Below are 26,019 nucleotides of genomic sequence, written 5' to 3' on the forward strand. Positions count from 1 at the left end.
TGTGTAGTAATCTGTAGGTAAATTTATAAATATTCCACTTCCAGTAACTTTGTTGATGTTTGCCATTGACATGCTACAGTTTTATGGCCATGCATTTTTCTTCCATCCTATATATTCTGGGTTTTAGACAACTTAAGCTGTAAGTGATGTAAAGTCCGTGACTCTGAAACTGGGAGTTCTACAAGAGTACAAGGTTAATAGTTGGTTTTAGTTCTCAACAGTAGAACTGGTTATGTAATTGAGAATTGAATATTTTGCTAGCTTGTGTGTTAAAATCATTAATTTTTAGCCAGCAGTGGTTTGACTTTGGATTTAATTTTTGCAAGTGTATTGATTAGCTTTTAGTAATTAATTATTAATCGTAGTGCAGTGTTTTGAGGAGAGCTTCAAGAAATCTAAGAAGATGAGATATCGAATGTCAATTAAAAATGAGATGTGAATGTCAAATTGACAGGCTGTTAGAAATTGTTTCCGAGGGGTAACAAAACTGGCTTTTCATCCTTTTTTGAACATTTTAGAACATGGTATTCTCAAGACAGTATTCAACACGGTATTAGTGTAAGTTAATTAGAAGATACTTGCCTCTTTAAACTTGGATCTTACTGTTCTTGGTTATGAGCAAGTGGTGAAATTCCACATTTAGTGAGTATTTTGCTAGTTTTCAGGAATAGTCTTGTGCTTTTGTTTGCCTTAGCTCTGTGGTCTTTTCAGATTTCACGTAAAAGGGAGAAGTGTAGGAGAAGATGATTCAGTTTCTGTGTTAGAAGTTTTGAATGGTATTGTCTGGTTTGAATTTCATATGTTTCATACTGGATAAAAAAAAGTTTTACGGGAATTGCCCACATATCAAGTGAGTTTTGTGTGACTTTCATCTTTTGAGGAATATCTGTTCTTGCAGTGAAGTTGTTAGGATTTTGTGAGCATTTGCAAGACTTCCTCCTTTAGTTTGAAAGGAAGGAGAATACTTTGATGTACTGAATAAATAGTGTTCAGTTGTAATCCTGTGCTGCTGTCTGGTTCCCATTGCTATCTAAATCAGTCTGTAAACTCAAGTTGTTTAATTGGAGTATATATACTTTTTATCAAGAGTTCTGTTTTTGAAGTCTTGCTCATTTTATTGCAAAACACAAGCAGTGTTATCAAATTATTAGGCCAGAGAATTTTTCTACTTTTTCCTGTTGGTTTGTCCTTATCATATTGAAACTGGAAATAAACAGTAATGCTTACAAAATTAATGTAAAGTCATAGCTTTGTCCATATTTTTGGGGGACAAAAAAGTGAAAATAACTTCGATTTATGTTTTTCTTCAGCTTTTATGAAATGCAGTAGTGAAGAAACAGCCCCAGTTATTGTGTTTGTTTCCAAAATGTTTCCTGTTGATGCAAAGGCATTGCCACAGAATAAACCAAGGTAGGAAAATGGAACATTTTACTTTCTGATCTGTGTTAGTTACTTCTGGGGAAAATAAAAAATTTCGTTGAAGGCATAGGTAAGTTGGTTTAGACCTGAGAAAATAATTAATGAATTCTTGAAATGCAGTAAAGTCTTTTCTGCAAGTAAAGATTTTCTGAAATGAGTTCAGGAGGTGATTTGTTTAATCATAGTAGTTTTAGAAGATACAGCAGATCTGTTGGAGAATAGTACTGTTGTCCAAGGGTATCATCCTAATGCAGTGTAAGCAGTTTCAGGGTGTCTGGTGGAAATAATGGAGTTGTAAAACTTCCTTGGTTTTCCAGCAAGGTTGTGTTGGCATGATCAGAGCAGCTTGTGTTTGTACCAAGGAACACTTCCCATCAAACTGGGCATAGCAGCTCAGTGATCATCCTGTCCATTGCAACAGCAAAATAAAATGGGTTGATTAAAGTAGTCCACATTGTGACTGACTTTTTACAGTGATCTAAAGGGCATTAATGCACTTCCAAAGATTTTTTTCTGGGAGGCTTGGAAGGTTTTTTTGTTACAGCCTTTTGTTTTTTATTAGCCATCCTATTTTCTTTGAGGAGTAGGTCCTTCTAGATCTCATTTTCCTGGCACACTTAAGTGTACTACTTTAACCACCAGCTTTTTCTGCAGAAGAAATGTACTTTTCTGATGAGTTTACAAGAATGAGGTTCATCCTAACCTTTCATCCCTCCAAGACTCTGGAGCATTTTCAGTAGGCAACTTCTTTGTTAACTGGCCGTTTTACATTTTGGGGGATTGTCACTTTGTGATTTGTCACGTTGTACAGCAAAGTAATACAGAAAATGATAATTTTCCTGCTAAATTAGACTGTGTTTAATCTTTGTGCAAAAACCAGTTCTGCTACTGTAGCAACATTTGAAAGCTTTACTACTAACGTAGCTTTTTCTCGCACTTGCTGGATTTATTTCAATTTTTTTCTTACCAGGGTTATCTACCACAAATCTTCCACCAGAAATCTCCCTTGCACTGTTTGCTCTGAGGAGAAGGATGCACTGTGTGCATGGGCTGAGCAGACACTAGATGGTGCAGTTTTGCTTCGAGTGCTGTCCTGAAGTGTCTCTGAAACTGGAGCTCTGGCTCAGGTGTGGCACAGCAGCGCCATTCCTGCTTTGTCTCCTTTCCTGGGGATGGGCTCCGGTTAGTAGAGACAATTGCACTGAGGCCATCACTTTTTGGCTGTTCTGTCACTGATAATGACCTGGTTTTTCATTTGTTGGGAGAATCACGAGTCTTTCAGGTGATGAGTACGTGAAATAGAGGCAAAGGTGGCTTTTGAGTACACCAGAGAGAGAAATTTGCAGTATTGTAGTCACTTTCCTTTCTTCCCTGTTTATTCAGTGCATTGAAAATTTTAGTGTCTTGCTCTGTAGTTTATATGAGAAGTATCTCATGCTGGCCTTTGTATTAAATAATTCAATTAGTTACTAATTAGCTAACATTGAAATGAAATCACCTGTGTTTTTCTTTGAGTGAATTGGTCATTATTAGTAGTGTGTGATTTTTGCTGATTAGGTAATGTCTGAGATTTGTTTTGAAGTGATAGTTGGCTTCCATTAATTGAAAAAAACAGCAATAGCGCTAAAGGGCTAAATGTGTATTTCTCAATACTTGATTTGTTAAGATTCTCCAGGTAAGCAGTTCTTGAAGAAATTAGAAAAGGAGGTTAGTTGTAATGCAGGAAAGCAATCTCTGTGAAACAAAATCCAAGTATTTTAAAAACACAGCATTGTGTACCTGTGGTTCTTGAGCATATCTTAAATTGTATTGTCATTGTGTGCTATTTGCAGTTACTCAGTGAAGATTGTGCTTGACAGAATTGAGCGATGGCTGAGTGGAGCATGTGAGAGCGAGTATTTAAACTGCTGTTCCATGAGGGTGCTCCATAAGAATGTCTGAGCATGGGGAGAAACAGGGAATATCTACACTATGTCTATTACCAATTGTTTCACATTTTCCTGTTGAGGAACATTAACTGTGTGGTGTGTTTCACTTACATGATAATTTTAGGGAGCCATAACTGTGCTCTTGGGCATCTTGATGTTTGACTGCTGGACTGACCTAAGGTTGTTTGCATCCCTTGGGAGTGGGGTGGGACTGATTTTAAGCTTGTTAAAGCCTGTGGAAAAAATCTTAAAGAGTTTTCTCCAGATATTTATTTTTTTTGCAAGACTTGTCTTCTGCTTCCAGAGGAAAAAAATGTAGATCTGTGCTGGTGTCTTTTTTCCTTTTGTGAGGTAGTACTGGGTAAGGTTACCTTTTCATAACTTTCTTAGAAGATTCAAACTGACTTTGTAATTTTTAATAGTTTGCCTTATTTCTGCCATCTGCTTGTAATACTTACTAAGCATAAGTTGGAAAAAGCAAAAAGCTCTTCTAAGTCCAGGGTGTACAGTAAATTATAACAAAGGATGGATTTTTAATTAAAACAAGCTCCTTTGAGACTGCTGTTGGCAACTAATATCTCCTTGAAGGTCACTTTAGAATTAATAGATTCTGTACTAAACCTGGTATGATTTTGCTGTTACTGTTTAAATAGCAGAATACATGGGGAAATTGTTCATTGTCAAGTTAAAGCAGGTTGTCAGCTTGTATTTATCTTTCCTTGGAAAGATTTGAAAATTGACTTTTTGTATAGTACCACTATGTCATTAGTCTTTACCAGGTCTTGTAAAGAAAGGAGAATTGCAAGTGTTTTGTCTTCCAGTTTCTTCTGTCTGATTTTCTGAAAATATTTGCTAATTCCCACCAAGTCAGGCAAAAATGTAAATTGTTGGTTGGGTAGAGATGAACAGATTAGGGCCTCTCCTCCACTTGCTTTATGTAATAGTTATTTGATGATGCCTGTGGTTATTTATTCTGAAGTATTTCTGTGCAATATAAGGTGTTCATTCAGCACGTGCTGTTTCTTTCTCTCATTTCTACTGGTGTGTGACATTGAACCCTAGTCTAAGACAGAAGGCTTGAGTGTAGGTGTAGAAATAAAAGCCAAGCCTGGCATTTAGGTACAGGGTATATAAATGTACTAGTTTGCTTTTCTTGAGATTCAGAATTCTGTCTTTATATAACCCAGTGTAAAAGACAAATATTTAGTAGTTAATTGCACTTGCTTCCGACTAATTCCTGGGGGTATTTAATGTAAAATGTTAAAATACAAACTGAATATCATATGTTTGTTATGATGAAATCTTTTACTTAGTAAAGCTTTATGTGGAAATTTGGCAGTCATGTAATGCCACGTGAGCAATAGGAAGGAAACCCTTTGTGTTACCTCAAGTCCATATTATAATCCTGAATAAATAAATAAAGTGTACTGAAGAAATTCTATTTCTACTTTTGAGTGGTCATAAAGAAAATCTATTGAACAGATAAGAGAGTGGACTAAAATTATGTTTCATTATTGCCTGGGGGCTATAAAACCTATAATACCTCTACTGTTTTCCTCCAGATAATATGAAAGGCTGTTCTTTCTCCTCAGCTTGAAATCAGGGCTGGTTTTTTTCTTATGTGTCACCCTGAAACAGACACTTCCCCATACAATTCTGCATGAAATTATGGTGATAGTTGTTTTATTGTTTTGTGCTACAGCTTGTTAGCATGTGTTAAACAAACAGACTGTAGTGTGCTTCATTTGTTTTCTTTATAATGTTTCATAAAAAGTGTATTGGGAAAAAAATCCTGTGATTTTTGCCAATTCTTCAGCTGAAGTGACATTGATCAAAATGAGAACCTGTATAAAGCTCCAAGCTCTGTAAGAAATTACTATCTTCTTGCAAGTAAATTAATTTCTATGTGTAAGGCAATATGAGTTGCAGTGGCTTCAGTGTGATCAGAATCCATCATCTTCCATTTCCATTAGCAGTTTGTTCTAAATTGTAGTTTGTGCATTAGAAATGATTAGGGCATGTATCATCAGAATGGGCTGTCAGATTTACAGGTTTGCATCTGAATTTGGCATCCAGTTGCATAACTAAGAAATGTTTTTCAAAAATTAACACCTGTTGTGGTTATCATGAAATAGATTTCAGTAATAGTATACATTTGAATCTAACTTGGCAACTGATCCAAGAAAGAAATACAGAGCAATGGTTGAAATTTGAATCTCTGGACACACTATAGCTTGTGTAATGGTGAGCTTAAGTGAGTAAAGCTTGTAACATTGTGGAAGAGTTTTGTTTCAGGTTTCTTTTTTCTTTTTTGCACATTCAGCATGTGAGATAAATCAGAGATTGCTCTATCAGTCTGGAGTGTTTTTCCAGGCAGAGTGTGACAGCTTGGGATTGATACCTTATTTCATTATGTGTCACAGAATGAATGACAACTGCTATATAATGTACTACAAACAGTTGAGTATTGCCTGTTGAAAGAGTCCTTTAAGACTCTTGTGTAAAATCTTATGTATGTTGTGATTTGAATAATTTTCAGTTGTTACTTTTGTGTTAACACATTTATTTCTACTGTGAACTGTGTACCAGTCTTATTGCAATAGAATTAATAGTAAATGATCTTAGTAGAAGTACATTAGTTTGTGAATGGGAATTGTTCCCTAGACATTAAATAGTTCAATTCAGAAATTAATGAGCTTGTAAAGGATTAGGGAGACCACTGGACATACACTGTGCTAAAATGTAGCAAACTGCCCTTGACCAAGCTCTCCTTAGGGGTGTTGACAGGATTCTTTGAGTGCCAGGTGAGCAGAGCAGCAGCCAATGATTTCACTAGAACTTAACTCTGTAGAGCAAAGTCATGAATAGGATTCTCCATAAATTACATGGGTTTAAAGATGTTACCAGAAATTACTCCATCCACACCTTGTGAAGTCAAACATCTGTCCATGAGCTCATGCAGTTTAAACTGGAAAAAGCTGTATGGAGAGAAAGCATTCTCAGAGCTTCGAAACCATTGTTCATGGCATGAGAGCTGCATCACAGACATTTGTTGGCAGTACTATTAGTCTTTTGGAAATCAGTTGATGTTTTGACTGTGGTGTTTCCTTTTTAAAATGGTCTGGAGGTTAAAAACATAAACATAACACTTCAACAATCAAAGACAAATTTATCTTTGGCAGTTTTGTTCTGATTATTCACTCTGAATTTTTGAACTGCTTTGGATTGGAGTCTGTCTTTGATAATGTGAAAGAGTAGAAAAGCTGTCATGTTCAGAGGATTGATTGCATGAGGATGTTTAGTTGTCATTCAGTTTGAACTAAGTGCATTATCCTGGGGGAATGTGGGAATCATAGAAGGAGTCAGCAGGAGCTTGCTTACATTACCTGAAATCTAATGCCTTTAATCAGCAATCCATTAAATGTCAATACCATGTGTATTATATTATACTCTTTCCCATATTATTATTTCCATAGCATTTGTTTACCACATGGTTAAATTTAAGATGAATTGGTAATGATGTGGTCACCCTTCTGTGCCAGCTCCATTATTTGTGCCAGGTTCCAGTGTCTGGATGCTGTAGCATTTCTCTGGAGTCAGGGAATCTCTCTTTCTGCTACAGAATTTTTATTTGCTGGTTTTGGTGTGACTGTATGTTGCCTTTTTTTTTTCTGCCAATATTATGAGGCTGTTTTTTCCTTTTTAAGGGAGCAATAAAGGGGAAGGGGGAAAGAAGAAGAAGAAGGAAAAAAAAACCCCCTTTCTTTTAGTGTGGGCAGCTTTTGTTTAAAACTGATTTTACTTCTGATTGGTTTTGCTAACTGGAGAAATTGAATAAATCAGGGTATAATTTGAAACTGGTTTTGTTGCAGATCCAGTACCTCGTGTACTTTAATCTTATTCTGTGTTCTGCTTGATTGTGTAACAACTCTATATAAGGATTTATTTGACAACATTTTTTGTAGTTTCTAATGACACTACTGAGAGTGATGAATTTTATACAAATTGATGATGACAGAAACCAGGATGAAAGTCTAGGTTGTACCTGCTAGTTAAAGTTCCACCTACACTCAATCTGCTTTTTTATCAAAATTATAATATTATTAAGTGTGTTTATATAAATTGTCACTTAGAACAGTGCATTCAGAATCTTGAGATACCTTTAATATTTGGGCTTAGGGCTATTTGACACCTAAATATACTGATACTTTGAAAAATACCGTATAAAGTGGGAAAAAGCAAAGAAAAAACTTTCTTTTACTCTCAGGATTATTTACAAAAATGAAAAATATTTTTGGGCAATCAGATGTATTGGAATGCATACATAGTCCCTGTATGTATACTATGCCATCATATATAGACTGTTTATGACACCCTTGGCAGTCTCATCTGTACTTTCCCTATCAATCTATCTCCTCTAGAAATTTTTCTGACATTCCAAACCTTTAAATAACTTTGACCAGCTGCCTTCAGGAAAAAAAAAAAACAACCCATAAAGTTTTCTTCTCCACCATCTGCTTTGCATTTTGTATTGTTAAGCCTCACTCTCTTTAGCAGTAAAATAAACAAGCCAATCAGAAATACCACAGTATTTGAAATTTTAGAGATACATATTCTTAATTCTGTCATGACTGTTTAAGAGACAGTTTTTTTTCCTTAAAAAAAAACCAAAAAAACAAAAAAAAACCCCAACCAAACAAAAAAAAAAACCCAACCAAACAAAAAAAACCCAACAAACCTAAGTTGCTAAGAAGTTTGAAGTGGTGATTTTGCTTTGCATTCTCCTTGTCTATAACATGCAGTGTATCTGTCCCAGATTCTGAGTTCTAAAAGTCTGTGCTTCAAATTCTGACATTGTATCCTGGGGGCCTCTCTTAGGTAATTTTTAGAGAGATGTTTAACTTATGTATAATTTTTCTTACTCTTTCAAATTAAACATTTGGGTTCAAGGTAAGCAACTGTTCCAAGTGATTTCTTCAAGTTCTATGAACAATTTTGATTAATGAAGTATCTCATTTTTTTTAAAATTAAGTCTCTGCAGAAGGTGTTACATGTAGAAAACCATCCTGATTACGATATAAATAAAAATCTTACTGGCAGTGAGTTGGTCTCAGCCATCTAATCTATTCAAGACTTCCTGTCTTTAATTAATCCAGTAAAGAGCAGAGTAGATGTCCAGTAACTCTTTCTACTGACTGCACATAAAACCTTTGACCTGTGATTAACAGGGTTTTTCCCTCTTTCAAAGTGTGCAATACTTGATATGGCAAAGTGAGTCCACATTTTTTTTTTTTGTGCTTTTTATTGGTAGAGACCATATTTATATGGTTCTTCTGTAAACAAAAATGACTCTACTGCTGTAGTGCTTCCTGTGGTTTTCTTCCTCTTGTCATTCATTACTGCTGTTGCTGTTCAGGAAATCTTGACTGTGTTTGTAAGTGTGGAGGTTGAAGAGAGGAAGTGACTTGTCCAAGGCTACTTAACAAGCTGAAACTACTAATGAGGCACTTTTTGTTTTAATGCCGTGTGCTTGATGCAATTGATTGAAAAATTCCTGACCATCTTAACACTAAGGACTGTTGGTTTTGTATCCATCATGTGAGCAAATGTAGGACAAATCGTGTAGGTGAGGTTCTGCTGTGGGATTATGTTCACCTTTTTCAGCTGAAGTCAAGGTCTAAGACTTGGTGATTAGTTTATCCAGTTGTGTTGTATAGAAATGCATGTTTTATGAGAGAAAGAGTTGTGTTCCTTGTCTAGAGTTAGAATTTCATTAAGAATACTAATATGATTTAAAAAATACAGTGGTTACTATTTTGGAAATCTGTTAATGCTGGAAAGCAATATATATGTCCATAACCCTCAGTGAAAAAAACCCAAAAAAACCCCCCAAAAAAACCCCAACAAAACAAAACAAAAAAAAACAACAACAACCAACATTGAAAGCATTCTGGTTCCATTAAAAAAGTTATGTCTACATAATTATTTCTTCTCCTTTTAAGTTACAGCGCTAAAGATTATTTTTAATGTAGGCACATAACAGCACATTACTTGGGAATTTGTTGATACTGAAATTAGTAAACAGAATAGATTATTCATAGAAGTATCTGTAATGAATAAGTTCCCCTCATTTACATGGGAAATTAATGGAAACAGAATAATAACTGAAAAGAGAAGATGACTAGTATCTGAATATATTTTCTATCTTTAAAACCATTAAATTAGAAGATAACATCATATAAGGTATTTTTATTTAGCGCCAGATTTAAAAATCAAATGGACAGTTTTGGGCAATGCTGAAGGATTTCATATATGTGTAATGAGTATCACTTTGCTGTTCAAAATGCTTGCATTGACAAACCAAGTCTCTTTATATTGCCTTACATAAGAATGTTGCTAATATTCTTTATCTTTTATTATTTATTGCTCTGAATCATACTTTGAAGCACTTCACTTTAAGGCAGGGTGTACCAGTAAATAGATGGGTGCATCAGACTATTAAAATTATTTTTAGTTGTTGTTGTCAGTTTTAAATCTTTTGCCTTAATGGGCTTATTCACTTTATGAAAGGGAGCTTTAACAAGCAAAGACTTTTCCCTGCATTTGAGCACTTGCTGTAAAGATTTTCTTAAACTAATAAAGATAACACAAGTAATTAAAAATGACAGTATTTGATCTCTATGTGTATGGAAGAAAAATGAAAGTCTAAATATGGTAGAGGAAGAGTTTGCTAATTTTAGCTGACTTAAAGTTATAGTGTTGGTTAACAAAAGACATTCTGCATGAGTTTTTACTTATGTCAAATATAGTATCCTAATTACTGTTATTTAATTTCTTTTAAAATAAATGACATTACCACATACTGATGTTTTAAAATGCAATGTAGGCCATTAACTCAAGAGGAAATTGCTCATCGGCGCGAACTTGCCAAACGAAGGCATGCAGAAAAACTGGCAGCAAGTCAAGGGAAGGAGCTGTCAGAAAAGCCCCTAAGTGAAAATTCACCTGAAGTATCTGGGAGCACTGGTGATGCCAAAGGTGTGTGGTACCTTAATCCCTGTCTTTCTAGGAAAATGTTTAATAGTAGTGTCTTGGCATTGCCAAGGGGCACCTTACAAATCCACATTGTGAATCATCCATGTGCCCATCCAAAGTTCCATGCAATCCATGGAACCGAACAAAGAGTGAGGAGAGATTTGAAAGAAAGCTGACAGTTCATAAATGGTGAAATGGTGCCATAGATTTATGTTCCTTGGCCTGAGAATGTGCTTCATCTTGGTACTCAGTGGTCTTGAAAGGAGATGATGCTTCACAGAGATGCCCTGCTAAAAACTGAGTGATTTCCCATGCCAAACAGCCAAGATTGGTGCAGAAGCAGGGCGTGAACAACAGGACTGGATTATGGGTAACAGTTGTGGGGGTTGGTCTTTTCTCCCAAGTAACCAGTAATAGGACAACAGGAAATGTCCTCAGGTTGTGCCAGTGAAGGTTTAGAGGAAAAATTTCTTGACCAGAATTATAAAGCATTAGAAGGGGCTGCCCAGGGAAAGCATTGAGTCCCTGTCCCTGGGGATATTTAAAACATGCTACACCAAAGAACATGGATTTGTGGTGGACTTAGCATTGCTGGGTTGGATTTCAGAATCTTAAAGGTCTGTTTTGACTCGAACATTTCTGTGATTCGCCACATGTGACAATATAATATATAATTTTTTTTTTCCTCCAGATGATGAGACAGAAAGTGATTTTGTGCTTAATATATTTTTTTTCTGACTGGTTAGGTGAAGAGCAGCAGCTCACTGGCCAAGAAGACAGCATGACCTCAAAGGCAGGGAAACAGGAAGCAGACAACAAGGAGCATTTCATTGCTTTCGCCAGAGTGTTCAGTGGCGTGGTGAAAAGAGGGCAAAAAATCTTTGTTTTAGGACCAAAATATGATCCTGCTGAGTCTTTGCATAAGGTAAGAGGTGACTGTGAACTGTTGCAATAATTTGGAATTCTTTTGAAACATTGATGACTTAACTTCTTCCATGTGTCTCCCTAAAAAGAGATAAAAAGTTGAAGTGAGTAATTCCAAAAAATATCGAAGTAATGTAAGTAACTGTGCTAGTAGCTGATTGTGTCTGTAAACTCATTATAAAGGTAACATTTCCAAAATAGTTTTAAATACAGTGTTGTATTAACTAACCATAAATCCAGTATGTATATGTTGTGGGTTTTTTGTTGTTTGTTTTTTTTTTTTTTAAAAAGGAAAAAGCAATTATTTTAGGAACAGAAAGTGTGCAATAGTATTGGGAAAAACTGGTGTTAAATGCTTTGAGATTTTGATCAAAGAAGTTCATTACTTTTGAGTTTACTTCAAAACATTTGTGTTTTCAGTGATAATGAAAAGCAAGGTAGAAGGAGTACATACCTGAAATTTGCCAAAGAAAGCATTATTTTTTATCTTCTTGTTAACATTCATGTGTTTGCCTCTAGTCTAAATTTTTGGGAGTGTGTGTTAGTTTCTGACATTTAAGGTTTGAGATGAAGGAGCTTTAGATTGTATTTTTTCACTTTGGAATGCAAGGAGGTTTTGTGGAAGAAGTTTTTGTCAGAGCTAAGTGAAAGATATCCAAATGCTGGTTTTGTGCTCTTTGTAGCTGTCATCCCAGTGCTCTGCCACAGATGATCTGCCAGCAGTCCCTCACATGACATGCTGCACTTTGGAGAACCTGTACTTACTTATGGGAAGAGAGCTTGAGGATCTTGAGGAAGTACCTGCAGGAAATGTCCTGGGTAAGAACTAGGATTTAATTTTCTAGAGCCTGAATCCTTATGTTGTCCAAAATACAACAAAATTGGTTTGGTGTGATTAATAGGTAAGAAAACCTAAATCCATGAATATTTTTAAGCATGTTGTATATGCAAAAAAGGCAAGCAGTCTAATTAAATTGGGATTTCTGTACGCTTTGAATAGAAGAGTAGGGATTACATTAGCCTGTTATCTTTGGGTTGGATGATTGCCAGGTAAGCATTGCTGCTAGGAATTGCCAAAGGCAGTAGTAAATTCTTCTATTTCATAGATTGCAAGGATTATTTATAATATTTTCCCAACAGTGGAAATTCTTTAATGTGACTTTTCTACTGATGTGGATGAGTGTAGTTTTATTCATGGGTCTGTTGAACCCTGGTGCTAAAAATTACTTCTTTTATGGCTGTGGCAATTTTTTCACTTTCTCCCTGGACAAAGTTGTAAAACTCAACCTAATCATTGAGTTATGCTTTTTTGTGCCAGATTCTGGGCTGCTTTGCTTTAAAATGAGTACTGCCTGATTTTTAGAAATTTATGCTGTATATACATAGTAAATGAAAAATAGGTGTACTCTGTAAGGGTTGAAATTTTTTAATTTAAGCAGCTAGCCATGCTTTGTCTGTTTCATCATGGGCCTAGCATTCAGAACATAAACAGCTGAATTACTTTTGTTTTGAAGTTTAAAGTTTTAAAATGCTGAATTATGTCTTACTGTAGTCTGATTGTAGTTGACCATTTGCAGTATGAAAATGATGAGTGTGCCTGAGTGTGTGTGTAACTGTGAGAGTGTGTGCATGCCTGAGTGTGTGTGTATAACTGTGTGAGTGAATGTGTGAAAATATATTAAGTTTATGGTCTATTTACTTCAAAAAAAATGATAAAGAGTTGGGAAAAAATAGAGAAACCCATTCCAAAGCACTTTGCAGTAAAAATGAAAGGATGTGGTCTTTCAAGTGCATAGACAGTAAATACTCCTGCAACTGCCTCCAGCAGAGAAAAAAATACATTGTGAGGATTTTGTTATGTCTTCAGTGTTAGTTAAGAGTTTGACCAAGTTTTAAGAAAGGCTTTTGTAACCATCAAATTCTACCAGAATTTGTTGGTAGTCTAGTGTTGAGAGCTGCTCTTCAGTGGTGTCTAACTTTTCCATAAAGAAAAGCAGTTTACTTGAGTAATAAGAGTTCTAAACGGTCATATTTAGAAGAATTCAGTAGAATTTTAAGATCAGAATTCACAGTCAGTCTTAGCCAGACTGTTTGCTATTTCATCTTCTATCATCACATCATTTTAAAGTGATCACACAAAGCAGGTCTTCATTTTTACCTGAAGTAGATCAGCTCAAGTCTGTATGTTGGGTTTTTATATATAATGTAATTTTAATTTTTTTTTTTTTTAAGACTAAAATCCTAAATGCCTCTCTTTTGTTTCTCTTTTGTTTCTGTAAGGCTGCACTGTTAATTTACATAAATTCAGTAAGTTGTGTAATGATATGATGATGATTTATCACACTCAGAAGAAAATGCAATGCATTTATATGAAAGGAATGTGTAAACAATGGTGATGCAAGACTTTGATTATTCCAGTTAGCAACAGTGATTTCTGTTTGTAATGCCATTTGTCTTCCAGCTTTAGTGCACACAGCAGTGATTTCTCTCCAGCCATATAAGGAAATTGCTTGTGGATTATCCAGTAAATTAAGGAAGCTTTTCTGAAAGCTCTGTGGTTTCACTCTGTATAATTAAGTTATTGCCATAAGGAATGCACAGTTAATCATGACTGCCTATTTCCACTTTTAGACTCGTGATATAGATTCTATCAGATTTTTTTTCATGAGGTTTTGGAGGTTTTTGTTATTATTTATATGTTGTTTTTTACAAGGGAGGATCTGCTTGGTCCAAGTAAGCAGCCTTTTTATCCTTTATACTGACTTATGCAAAGGTTTAGTGATCAAAGACACAGCTTGATACAGAGGTTTTTTACTGAAGATGGGAAGATTTAATCTCTTATTCTTTCTGCTCAATTAATATTTCTTTAAAATACTAATTTACTTTAATTGATGAAAATCTGAGATTGCAAAACACCCCAAGCAGAAAGGGCAGTGAAGCACAGTGCATTTGAACTGCAAAGCTGTGACAAAGAGAAGTCAAGAACATCAAGCTGGAAAGAGCTACTGTGTCCTTGTCTAATATGTGTAGCCATTCTGGAAAGTTTGGGAAGTTATTTTCTTCTATTATTTTGAGTTTCTGGAAATTAGGAGAGACAAAATGTTTTGCATTGTTTAATTTGTGTTGCAAGTTTGCAGCTGGACTGTTTTTGCCAAAAGTATTTGTCAAAAAGCTTTAAGCAGTACGTCATTTTCAAGTAATATGGCAAATATAAAATAGAGCCCCTTCCATATAGCTGTTTCTAATTCAGAATTTTTCTTTGCAAATTTGTGACTACTGTGAATTTTGTAGGCCTTGACTAGGAGCTGAAATATGATTGAAAACAAAAAGTTCTTGGGCACCAAGGGTAATAAAATCTTTTTTACAAATCTTTTAAAAATTGTTTGTCAGACTATTCTATTAAAATAATAAATTCCTTATCTTAGACAAATACACCCAGTTTGCAGAATCTGTAATTTGGAAGGACTGTTGTTTCCTCTGAGAACTAAAAGGGAGTATGTGAACAAAGTGCCCTCTGAGAAGAGTATTCCCTTACTCTTCATCTTTTAATTTGTCACCTTTTTCCCCACCAGCAGCTCTGCGAGATGTCATGTGCCAGCAGACAGGATATTTTACTTTTTAACCGGCACTGCAAGGGTGTGCTTTGTGCTCCTTTGAATGAACAGAGACCTTGCCGGAGGAGAATCCAGTTACTGGAGCAGCAGATAAGGTTATACTAGATTAAGTGTGTGCCCTCGGCTTCCAAATGGCACTTGTATTGAGTTGAAACTGCTGAATGAGGAACATGATAGTCATTGGAATGGGCCAGGAAGGGATCTTCAGGCTTAATTGGGAAAAATGTTGAAGTACTGGTTCAAAAATCAATCATGTGCCTTGGTGCACTGTGTCAGGGGTGGCTTCTTTTCCTCTGTCACATCACACGCCTTTCCAAGGTGTGCAGCTGCTGAATTTGAACCTCCTCGTGGGCATCAGCTCTGAGGGTTCTGGGAGTGAGCCCCTGCTCTTGCCAGTGATCCATCTGCATGTCCTGATTGCAGTCCTGGCTATCTCTGTGTTGCTCTGTCCTGACTTCAGGGCCATATCACCTTCTGTACCAGCTTCACTTGGGCTGAGGCCTTATTACCTTAACAGAAACAGTGTTCTGCTCTGTAAATTCTAACCTGGTGTACCAGAACTGCGCTTAAATTCCAAGTATAGGAGTACTCTATACTTGCAGACACTATATGTGCCATGTAAATCCCTATCTCAAAATAATTGATTTTTGATTCCAAGACATCTCGGTGCTCCCTTTTTAGAAAGCTGCCTGAATACCTATTGGAAAGGCCAGTATCATAGACCTTGGACACAATATGTGCTGTTTTGACAAAACTGTCCCTCTGGAACTTCTAGGAAAGAAATGGTACTTAGATATTATGTTCCAAAGCCTGCTTGACTGATCTTTGTTCTTAGTGACACTAAAATCAACACTTGCCTTGGTTTCCATAATATCATCTGTGCAAATAGGAAGCTGCTCTGACTGTCCCGTGCTCCTTAAAGGCTTGTCCTTCTTTCCTACAGCAAAAATGTAACAGAGAAAGGAGCTCTGGATGTAGACATCATCTGGTTATCCAGAGCTTTTAGCTTCTTTAGTTTAGTGAGCATTGTAGTAGCTTAGGTTCTTGCTGGGGCACTTCCCTTGGGAATATCAGTGGTACTGGAGGTTCCTGCTGCCATGCTGACATCTCCAGGGATGGTGTATTTGACAGGAGGTGAGCCCTGGCTTTAGTGTGAAATCCATTGGTCTTTAATTTGATTATCACAGCTCTTCTTACTAGTGCTTGGTTTCCCTTCTGAAAGGGAAAATTAGAAATGCTTCAGTTAGAATACATTAATTGATTCAGTTTGGATGTTGTATGTAAGACCTTCTGTTGGCTAAGTAGTGTTAAGTGTTGTTTAACAAGCTGTAGAGACTGATAATGCAGGTACACAAATAGAGGAATTAACACTACCATAAACAATTTTTCGTCTTAATTTTTTTTTGTTAATGAAGGTTATGGGGAAGCAGCACTTACTAGGTCTTTCCATGAAAGAAAAAAAGATGTTTGTTTACAAGGAGGCAAAACAATAAATTTAATTGAAACAGTGTTGAAAGCTCCACAAAGGAGATTATTATATGCGAGTTTTAAATGATTTCAATTCTGTTTCTATGTTAAGAATATTTAGTCTAAATTAAAACTGTCTCACACCAGTAAGTGTTTTGAGCTATTAATAAATCTGAATTATGGGGAATGCAAGAAGATGGGATGGTTGATTTGCTTGTTCCAATGCAAGAATCTCTCTCCCTTTATGTATATAAATACATTTATTTATTTATTTATTTACTTTATTTATTTGCTAGAACCAGTCAAAGAAAAAGTACAATTACAGGAAAAGCATCACTTTGTAACAATTGTTGGGAAATTCTTGTGGTTAAAAACTATTAAAAGAACTGAGTGATCCTCGAAGTTACAAAGGAAAAAACATGAGGCAATATGTGAGGAAAAAGTAATCTGGGCTCGTAAGTAAAGATTTAACAAGTGCATGCCCTCCAGATGTACAGAATAATAGCTTCCTTTTTTCTCCCACCCCTTTTTTTTTATTTTTCTTGTTGCTGTCCTGTAATTGAAAACAAAATGCCTTTTTTTTGTTCCCTGCAAAAAAGGGTTGTTGGAGGTAGTGTAAAAAAGTATTGAAGAAATCAGGGAAAAGAGGTAGTGTTTGTTTTTATCATGCACAGATGAAGGGTTTAGGATTCCCATACTGGATATTGATTATCTCTAAGTAATATAAACAAGTGCTGGTGTAAAAACCAGCACACATTTTTGAAAACATTGGTTTAGGTATTTGTGTAAGTGAATAATTATGGGATTTTTTTAAAAAATGGCTCAGTTTCATGTTTGTCCTGAAAGAATAATTGAAGGATCATTCAGTGATACATTTTTGTTAATTGGAATAAAATTTGTCTCAAGGCATGTTGTGCATGTACACACGAGTTCAGAATTATTGATCTGTGTGCTGCTTTTTATCCACAAGTACTGTAACAATGGATTTGTGTTTGCTAGTGTACAAAACCTAGATTTTTTTAGAGCTGCTTATACAACTATTGAAGTGCTTTTTGTGTCTTGTTGAATACTGTTAAAAGCAAAGCTTTTCCCTTGCCATTAAATTTGTAGTGCTTTAGTGTAGGGCTCATAGGAGGCCAGATGATTTCCTGAACGTTTTCAAATGTAGTTAGCTATGTGAATATCAAGTGTTCTACCAAATTAGCATTTTGTTTTTTAACGTACCAAATTACATTGTTAAAAGCAGGAATCTGGAAGTCCCTCCTGTTGCCAGCTCACTGTCAGACTTCCTACATGACATACTGTTGTGTGCCTTGGTGTTTCCATTTCTAAAATGCTAGTTTTCCCATACAGTGCTCTTTCACGTTTTTATTATTTATAAAACACTTACAGGATTCTTGACATGGGAACAATGTGGCACAGGAAATGTGGGTGATGATGGATTCTACCTCTGGATTTTTGCTACCTTTCTGAAGATAGGTGTTATGGAGTTTGCAGTAGCATGATGAGCTGGTGTGAAGGAGTACAGCTAACCTCATTACAAGGTGTCTAACAAGCATTTTATTCCTTTAGGACTTCATTGAACAATTTAGGAGCTTTTAATAAGCAGCCTCTGTTAAGAGCAAAGAGCAGCTGCAAGCAGCAATGCCATTTTAAAGGCCCAGAATGGCTTTCTAGGCTTGGTGCCAACTAGCAGGCATTACCACCTTCTGTGAGAGCACTAGGAACAGGCCTGCTGTTCACCAGCCTTGCATTTCTGTGCAAACATTTGGTGGGCTAATTTCACTCTCTGAATCAGTAATGTGATTATTTAAAAAAAAAAAAAAAAAAAAAGGCCAGCTTGAAGTGATTCCAGCTGCAGGGGCTGTCTCATCCCAGCCTGCTGTGGTCGGTGAACACAGGAGGGCAGTCTTCCTCCAGAATATTGCTGAAATTAGCCCAAAATACTGAATGAAACAAAGAAAACTCAAACCTTTGTCTTCCGTTTTGGAATACTTACAAATTTTATCTCTAACTGCCATCTTATAACGTCTATAAAATAGCCTTTTAAGGCTAAAAATACCCTTTTTGACTTGTTTTTAGTAATCCACCACTGTTGTGGAAAAGGTATATAATTGAATGGATTTTGTTGTTGAATGACATTTAATCTCCATGTACTGTTGCATTTACCTGACACCATAGTATTTATAATATTTTCCTACCCAGTTAGTGTTTTATTAATAGGTAAATTGTTGAAAAAATTGAGTATGTTCAAGTTCTTTCTTTGAGCTAAAGACATAATAGTTAATCTGTTGTTTGGCCTCTTTCAGAGCTGGAAACTGAAACCATTTTCTTTAACTCTATTTTTGCCATAGTGGATTTAGTCCCTTTGTAGTTCCTGCTCTTTGCTGTGTGTGCTTTCTAGCAAGGCAGGCTGAGAAATTAGTATTGCTTAGAGGGCAACATAACATGATATACTGTACTGCTAATGAACTAGCACCAAATGAAATTAGAAGTGTATTTTGCTGATCATCTTCTTGAGTTTCCTTTGCTCTGTTTGCCTTACCATTTCATGTGGTTTATTTTGGGGGCTTTGACTTTACAAACTATTGCAAAAGAAATAAATGATTCATTACCTTTTTTCAAATCAATATCAAGATATTACTTGAGAGGAAAAAATATGCCATGTCTTAAGTCAGAGTTATAGCACTGACATGTGTCTTTATTAACTCAGCTAATTTTTTTTTTTGGAAGGATACATTGAATAGTTAATAGTTTCCTTGTAAAGCCCTTTTTGTTTTGTGTTTTTTTGGTGAGTCTTTTTGGTTGAGGGTTTTGGTGTTTTTTTGAGAATTTAAATTGCTTTTTGAGTATCTGTATTTTTTGTTTTTCTGACTGAAGCTTATTAAGACTATAAAAGGAAATCATAAGTGTAGTAATCCTTTCTGAAGAGAAACACTTCTAAATTCTCTAGTGCTTCTGGAATGTTCTCTGCTATAATTTTCAGTAGTTGATTATGAGATCTTAAAGATGCGTTTAGTGTTGTCACTAAAATACAAGGGATTGTAAAATCATATTTAAAATTTTGAAGTGTATAAGACTATTTAAGCTAAAGTCATAGTTCATTCATCTACTCAACAATGCCTGTAAATTTGCTCTTGACCCCTGCTGGATTATAATGTAAAAAAAATGCAAATTATTAAGTTTTTGAGGAAAAGGAAGAAAGCAATGAAACATTCTATGTCATTTTATAGCGACTTTTAGTTTTTATAATCTGTAAAAGCTGAGCTTTTGTGTGAATGGAAATTAGATTTCTATATAATTTCCTGAATGTGAGGCAAGCACTCCTGATTCCTTGGGGTTTGTATGCAGACAGCTACTTGCTGATGCTTGAGGTTTCCCCAATGATACCAGAAGGAAAACTGCCCAGACTTGTCGGTGTTGGCTGTTGCTGCTTGTCTGCCTGTGGGCAGCAGTGGGACTAACAAGAATCAAGACAATTTCATACCAGTGCTGCTTGAAGGAGCTCTGAGCACAGCAGCAGGCAATGCTCTGCAGCTACTTTATATAAACATCTAGAAATAGAGTGGGCACAGGCGTCTGAGGTACAGGCAGTTTTCTGTTGATCATCTCAGTGTTTATTACAAAGTGATTCTTCGCCCTGAGACTTCAAATTTGTCCAGTGCCTATTATCACACTGCTATTGATTGTTCAGAATTCAGGGCCAGTTTAGAGGGGCCTGACTCCTCTTGTGTCAGAGTGGACAATTGACTTCTGTAGTCACTGCCCCTGGGCAGGTGTTACTCAGCCTTTCAGTAGCTAACTATGGGTTTAGGTCACAGATCCTACCTGGCTTATCTCCAAAATCTCCAAATCTTCTGTGAGTGGTTGGATGGGTGTAATTTTGCAAGTCTCTTCAAAATGAAAAGACAGGGATTTCCCCGAGTGTTTCACACTTACTGTCTTTAAGTCAGCATCAGTGTACTATTTTCAGTTTCTCCCTCTATGAAAGTGCATGTAAAAATAAAGTGAGAACAGTTATCTACAGAATTAGCCATATTTATTATTTGGCTAATGAACCTCTTTTCCAATACTGTATGAATAGAAGAAGTAGTTAATATCATCAATGTAAAATGGTAAGAGAAATCTTAAGGTGAAGTTTTGAGATTATTTGCTGAGCTCACATCTGCAATGTTGCATTTGAGGTTTTTTACAGCATACAGAGATACCTCAGTGATCATTTGGGGAAATGACCTCATGTTTTCATTTGAAGAGCCTGAATGCTATACCCCTCAGTCTGTTATAAAAATTGCTTGGAGCATGCTTTTTTTCTTTGGTGTGTTGTATTTTTTTAAAGCCAGTATCCTCTTTAAAACTAGAATGTCAGCATTTTTATTAGGTGTCTGTAGCGTAGCTGTTTGTTCCCTCCTTTCCTCTGATGTGGTTCTAAGGGAAACCATCTATCTTGCCTTGATTAGTGGAAAATCTCTAAAGAGACTTTTGTATCTTTTACTAAATGAGGATCTATAGTGGAGGAACCACAGTGACTTCAGTTTTGTACTCAAAGTTAATAGCATTCCATTTCTAAGAAAACCCTCCCTGTAAGTGCAGCTATGAAATGCTTTATCAAGAGTGGGAAACATCAGCTTGGGACATCAGGGCATTAGAGTAAATAGTCAAGAGATTCAGCAAACAGGCCACACTTGAGGAGTTAGTGTTTGGGACTCAGTTTTTAACAGAGGTGTGAATTACCTGATTTAACAAGGCTCTGTATTTAGACTATGTAATTGAACCTTTTATCCCCCTGTACAAAATGGCATTAGGCTTTTCATCCTTCTGAATTAAATATGCCAGAGAATTGCCTTTGCAGAAGTTGTTTGCTGTAGAACTCAAACTTTCAGAAACCTGTTGTGAAGGAGCATCTCCTTTATTTAATGTGACCATGAGTTTTCTAAAATTCAAACGGAAAATATTTCAGAAATAGACGGAAAAAAATCGCTTTAAGCACAAATGAGTTTGAAAATACATGCCTTTCTGCATGTAAATTCATGTATAGTCACTCAGACTTGAAAAAGACACCATAAATCAAATCTGTTTAGGAATGTGTCCCATTAGCAATGCAGAAAATTCTTTTTAGAAGGATTTAGCGTTTTACAGTGTTATTTATGGAGAATACATCTCTCTTGCTGCTGTTGTGGTATATGAGAATTAAATCATGACATCTTTGAAAAGATGTGTGTACTTTTAATCATCTGCCTATTCCTTTATCTGTTTTTGACAGATAAAGTTCCATTTCTATCAGATGAATTAAGTTTCAGCTTCATTGCACAGGTAGTCCATTAATGTACTAAAAGGTAGTTCTGAAATGTAGACATCTGTCAGTATCAAGTCATTGTATACTTGGGGGTAGGTAACTAAATAAAATAACTGGAATACTGCCTTGTAGGTGTCATTTAGGCCAGACTTTTACTCAGGTGTGCAATTGGAAAGATACAGAAGGGTGTAAAAACTGACCTTAAATCATAAAGTTATCCATGTGGATAATCATTGTTATCATAGAGATGTATTTCACATGTGTGTGCACCTCTGTTGCTAACACAGCTTCTCTCTTGTGAGGCCTCAAATACAGTCCTGCTTCTTTATCCTTTGCAGTCTCAAACAGGACATTGTGCTTTTCCCAGCACAACCTAAATAACTGAAATAATTGTATTAATGATAGAAAATATTCTCATTGCTTGTGTTTATCACTGCTGAAATATACCATGTGTAACATTTGGGGCAGGGGAGGAGAAACTTGAATCTAAAAATTAGTTTGGTTGTCTCAAAATATTATTCTCGCTGTGCCCTGAAGTGATGGATAAATAAAATTTTTTTCTAGGCAGTGTAGGCTTTGTTAGTTATATCTAGTTTGTCACTACTTTTGCATAGTTCTTCACTTCTGAGCATTTTCTTTTAAATCTTTCCTTTTTCAGCTTTAGTACACCAGGAAGTTACTCTCTGTATATGTGTGTTTTAGCAATAAAAAATTTACAATTCTCTTTAATATCTAGTCTTCTGTTTGTATAAAAACTTTTCTAAGGTTCTGCAAAATTGAAACTCCTTTATGTGTGGATTTGATTGAACAAGGTTTTTTTCCCACCTTTATATGCTTTAAACGAGTATTCTGTGAACAAAACAGTTCTAAAGAACAAATTTAGTGTTTTTCTCTTTTTCACTGAGTTTGAGTTTCTTGAAACACACGTACAACTGATAAGGATTGTATTTTGTGTATCAGATATCTCAATATTCAGGCCATCTGTGTCATCTCCTTGACAAATTAGGGTAGTTAGAGAATTGTCATGTAATTTTCCATGTTTCTTTACAAGAACTGGCTATAGGAACCAGTTAACTTGTTTTATCCTTAAACTGCTTTCTTACTCGCATTTAATGTGAAGCCAGAGGGCACTGTTTTTCATACAATACAAAAAGTGCTGCTATTTCAGCTTTGGGTGAAGGTCTCATGGATTCACAGTACTGTCAGTGTAGTGAAAACTTTGGATTATGGTTTTTTATTGTACGTTTCTTCATGCAGAAAATCTACAAATGTTTTGACTCTAAATTAAATTAATCTCACCGAGTAGCCTGAGAGCCAAAAATCTGCAATCAGCATGGTTCCTACTTATTAGCTCAACTTGGAAATTTACTGGTTTCAGAGGCAGTGTAGTGTTAAGTAAAGCCAGTGCCATGAAAACGTCTTGTTCAGCTTCTTTTTTTTTTTTTTTTTTTTTTTTTTTGACACTTTCTTTGTCCTGAGAAAAGCTACTGTTTTATATGGAAAAAAACTCCTTTCTGAATGTTCTTTAACTTTCATGGCTTCACTAATTGCCTTCTGCTCAGAGTAATAGCTGGGCTGTAGAAATTAGGCTGGACCTCCCTCAGCTGTTTTTGGAGTGTTAACGTGGCTCTGAAATTGACCCTTTTCCCCCCAAGCTCCCCAGCCCAAATCTTAGTGTTAACCTCTTGTTTTCCCTTTCTATTCCACCTTTCTCTCCGTATTTCTATCTGTTATTCTATCTCTACTTTTAATTTGTATCACCTTAGTTATCCCATGTCAATAAAGTTAAGACTGTATGAGAATATTCCAGTTAACGACAGCCTAAGCAAACGAAAAAAGCTCTTCTTTTAACTGGCATTGTTTATGCAAAACCACTAATCTGTGAGGGCGGTTTGCATGAATGTGCTCTAAATTCCTGCTGGAGCACTTCCTAATGGGAGCCAGGAGGAGAGGAGCAGGATACCTGCTTTCACACCTGGTGTGGAGAAGTGTTCCTCTTACTGTGTATTAGCCCTGTAATGCACAGCATCCTTACAATAAATACCATCTGTGCCTGTGAAATGCCCCTAATTCTACATTTGAACTACTCACAGAAGCTTTCATTTATTCCTTTGGGTGTTTCTGCTTTGCTTCCATTTTCGGCTGTTACCAAAGCTTCTTCTTGGAGTTCAGAGAAGCAGCGAGGGGTTGCACTGAGGGCACGGGAATCTGAGTGGGGAACACCAATTTGGATTCGTTTTTGCACATAACTCCAGTGAGGGAGCGTGATTCACAGAGTCACAATCCCGTGTTAACAAACGGGAAGGTTAAAAAGTCAAGAGGCTGTTAACAAAGGCTGTTTTTTAATGACTTATTTTCTAAATATTTTCCCGAAATTTTGATGTTGTTTCGTGCCTCAGATGAGATTGCAGAAGTGTTGTGAGGGTTGTTTGGCCTGTGTCAGGCTGTGAGTCATGGAGCTGGCTTTGTCTGGGTTGTGAACTGTGGGGGGGACTTAAGGCAGAGCTATATTTAGGATTATCAACTGATGTCAAACTGTGGAGCACTGCTAAACAACAGTGTTAAAGGGGCAGCACTGGATAGTTTGGGCTCAAAGTTTAGATTGTTTGTAGTGCTTTTTGATTTAGTAAATAATTAGGAAAGCTGATATTTACTAGAAGTATTCTGCTGTTTGCAAACTAAGCAATGTAAGTTTCAACACCATTTGTATTTAGCTAGTAAAAACTATTTGAATTTCATTGTCAAATGGTGTGATTTGAAAAGAGCAAGCCTATATAGTACTTCTAGTGTTACATGTTTCAAAATCTGCATGGGTAAGAACATTATGTATAAAGAATTGTTAAATTCCAGTCATAGACAGACAAGAAATAATGTTTGAAGGGTTGTTAATGTTGAGTTTATATCTTAAAATGCAGAACACCTGCTCACCTTACTTGATTGTATTTTGAAATTTTGTCATTAATGCCTGGAACCAAATTTAGATACCTTTTTGCACCTAATTAAGACTAAAAGAAGTAGGGTTCCTTTCTGAACTTTCTTGCTCCTTACTACCTAAATCCTTCCAGTGAGGTCTGTTATGTATAGGGGCAAAATTCAAGAGTGATTTTAAAAGTTAAAAGTTCTATTTTACTGCTCTGTCGTTTCTGTCATGGACTGTAGCTAATGCTTTTTGTGGGGTTTTACATCTGGTAACCTTACTTTGAGGATGCATGTTTTGGGTAGGTAATTCCCCTTATTTGGTGGAGAGAATTTTGTATTGCAATCTTTGCTTTTGGTCCTGTCTGTGTGAAAACAGTGAGATTGCAGTAGGAAAACTGCAGTGAGTGTGAGTTCCCCAGCTGTGATATGAGTCAAAAGCTTTTCTGGACAGAATAGAGTAATTTCTGTCATCCCAATAAATTTGAAGTTGGGAAGTTTTTCTAAGACACTTGATTTAAGTGCACTGTTATGGTATTGAATGTTGCCAGACCTGTGCCAAGACAATGTACTGGTGGGAAAATAGAAAAACTCCACTCTAAGTGTGTGAGTTTTACAGTTTAGGTTAATGCATGGGACATAAGTCAGTCTGTTACTGACATCTTAAGCTTCAGGGAAATGCCAGCTTTGATACAAGTCTGTTTCAGTGACTAATTGAATTTCTGAAACATAATATTGAGCAACAAATACTCATCCAAAGACTTGATGTTTTCCAAGTGTCATATATTAAGATCTGTACAGTATTGAAGTATTGGGTCACCAGCCTGTGTGAATTGCGTGGCTGTGAACCCATTACTGTAAATGAAAATGCAACCTGCTGGTAGTTCTTGTTCCATCAGTTATTGCATTTACACAAAGACATTCACACCCATTCCCCACTCTTTAACCTGCTGGAGCTGATGAGGACCAGTTGAAAGCACACGGATCGAGAAGCTCTCAAAATGTAAAATATCAGGAATCCTGATGGTCATATTTTTTGGGGCTTTTGCACAAAAGACTAGTTGTTTTGTGATGTTCAAAAAGAAAGAGGTCTCCGAGCAGCGTTGCTAACAAAGCCTGGATTCCTGTGGACTGATGTCCTTAAAATCCTCAGCTCCCCTCTCTGGTGCAGTTGTGTCCCAGTTGGCCGGCGGGATGCGTGTGCTGGTCGCCAGGCAGCTGCTTCCAGGCGGGATATATAATGATCGTGTTTTGCCTGCCCTTTCTTCAGTGAGATCACCAATTTTGGTCTCTGTTCAGTACTTAGCCATTGATTTTACATAACTTGTGGAAACTTAATTACACCTGAACCCTCTGCTCTCTCTCGCTGGTGAACTTAGTGGAAGTTGACAACATGTTTAAAAGTTGTTGAGGGGAGCCTGTG

At 36.2% G+C, this 26,019-nt stretch overlaps 1 protein-coding gene across 2 annotated transcripts in view; it reads left to right on the forward strand.

Annotated features, from left to right (window-relative positions):
* EFL1 (elongation factor like GTPase 1) overlaps positions 1-26,019 on the forward strand; it is a 64,404-nt gene that overhangs the window by 7,905 nt on the left and 30,480 nt on the right. For both annotated transcript variants that reach the window (XM_083870817.1, XM_083870818.1), the window contains exons 12-15: positions 1,311-1,410; positions 10,234-10,385; positions 11,129-11,307; positions 11,990-12,125. In XM_083870817.1, the coding sequence (XP_083726943.1) occupies positions 1,311-1,410; positions 10,234-10,385; positions 11,129-11,307; positions 11,990-12,125 (567 nt within the window). The remainder of the gene's footprint in view (positions 1-1,310; positions 1,411-10,233; positions 10,386-11,128; positions 11,308-11,989; positions 12,126-26,019) is intronic.

The sequence above is a fragment of the Zosterops lateralis genome, assembly GCF_965231275.1.
Source record: "Zosterops lateralis genome assembly, chromosome: 13".
Lineage (NCBI taxonomy): Eukaryota > Metazoa > Chordata > Aves > Passeriformes > Zosteropidae > Zosterops > Zosterops lateralis.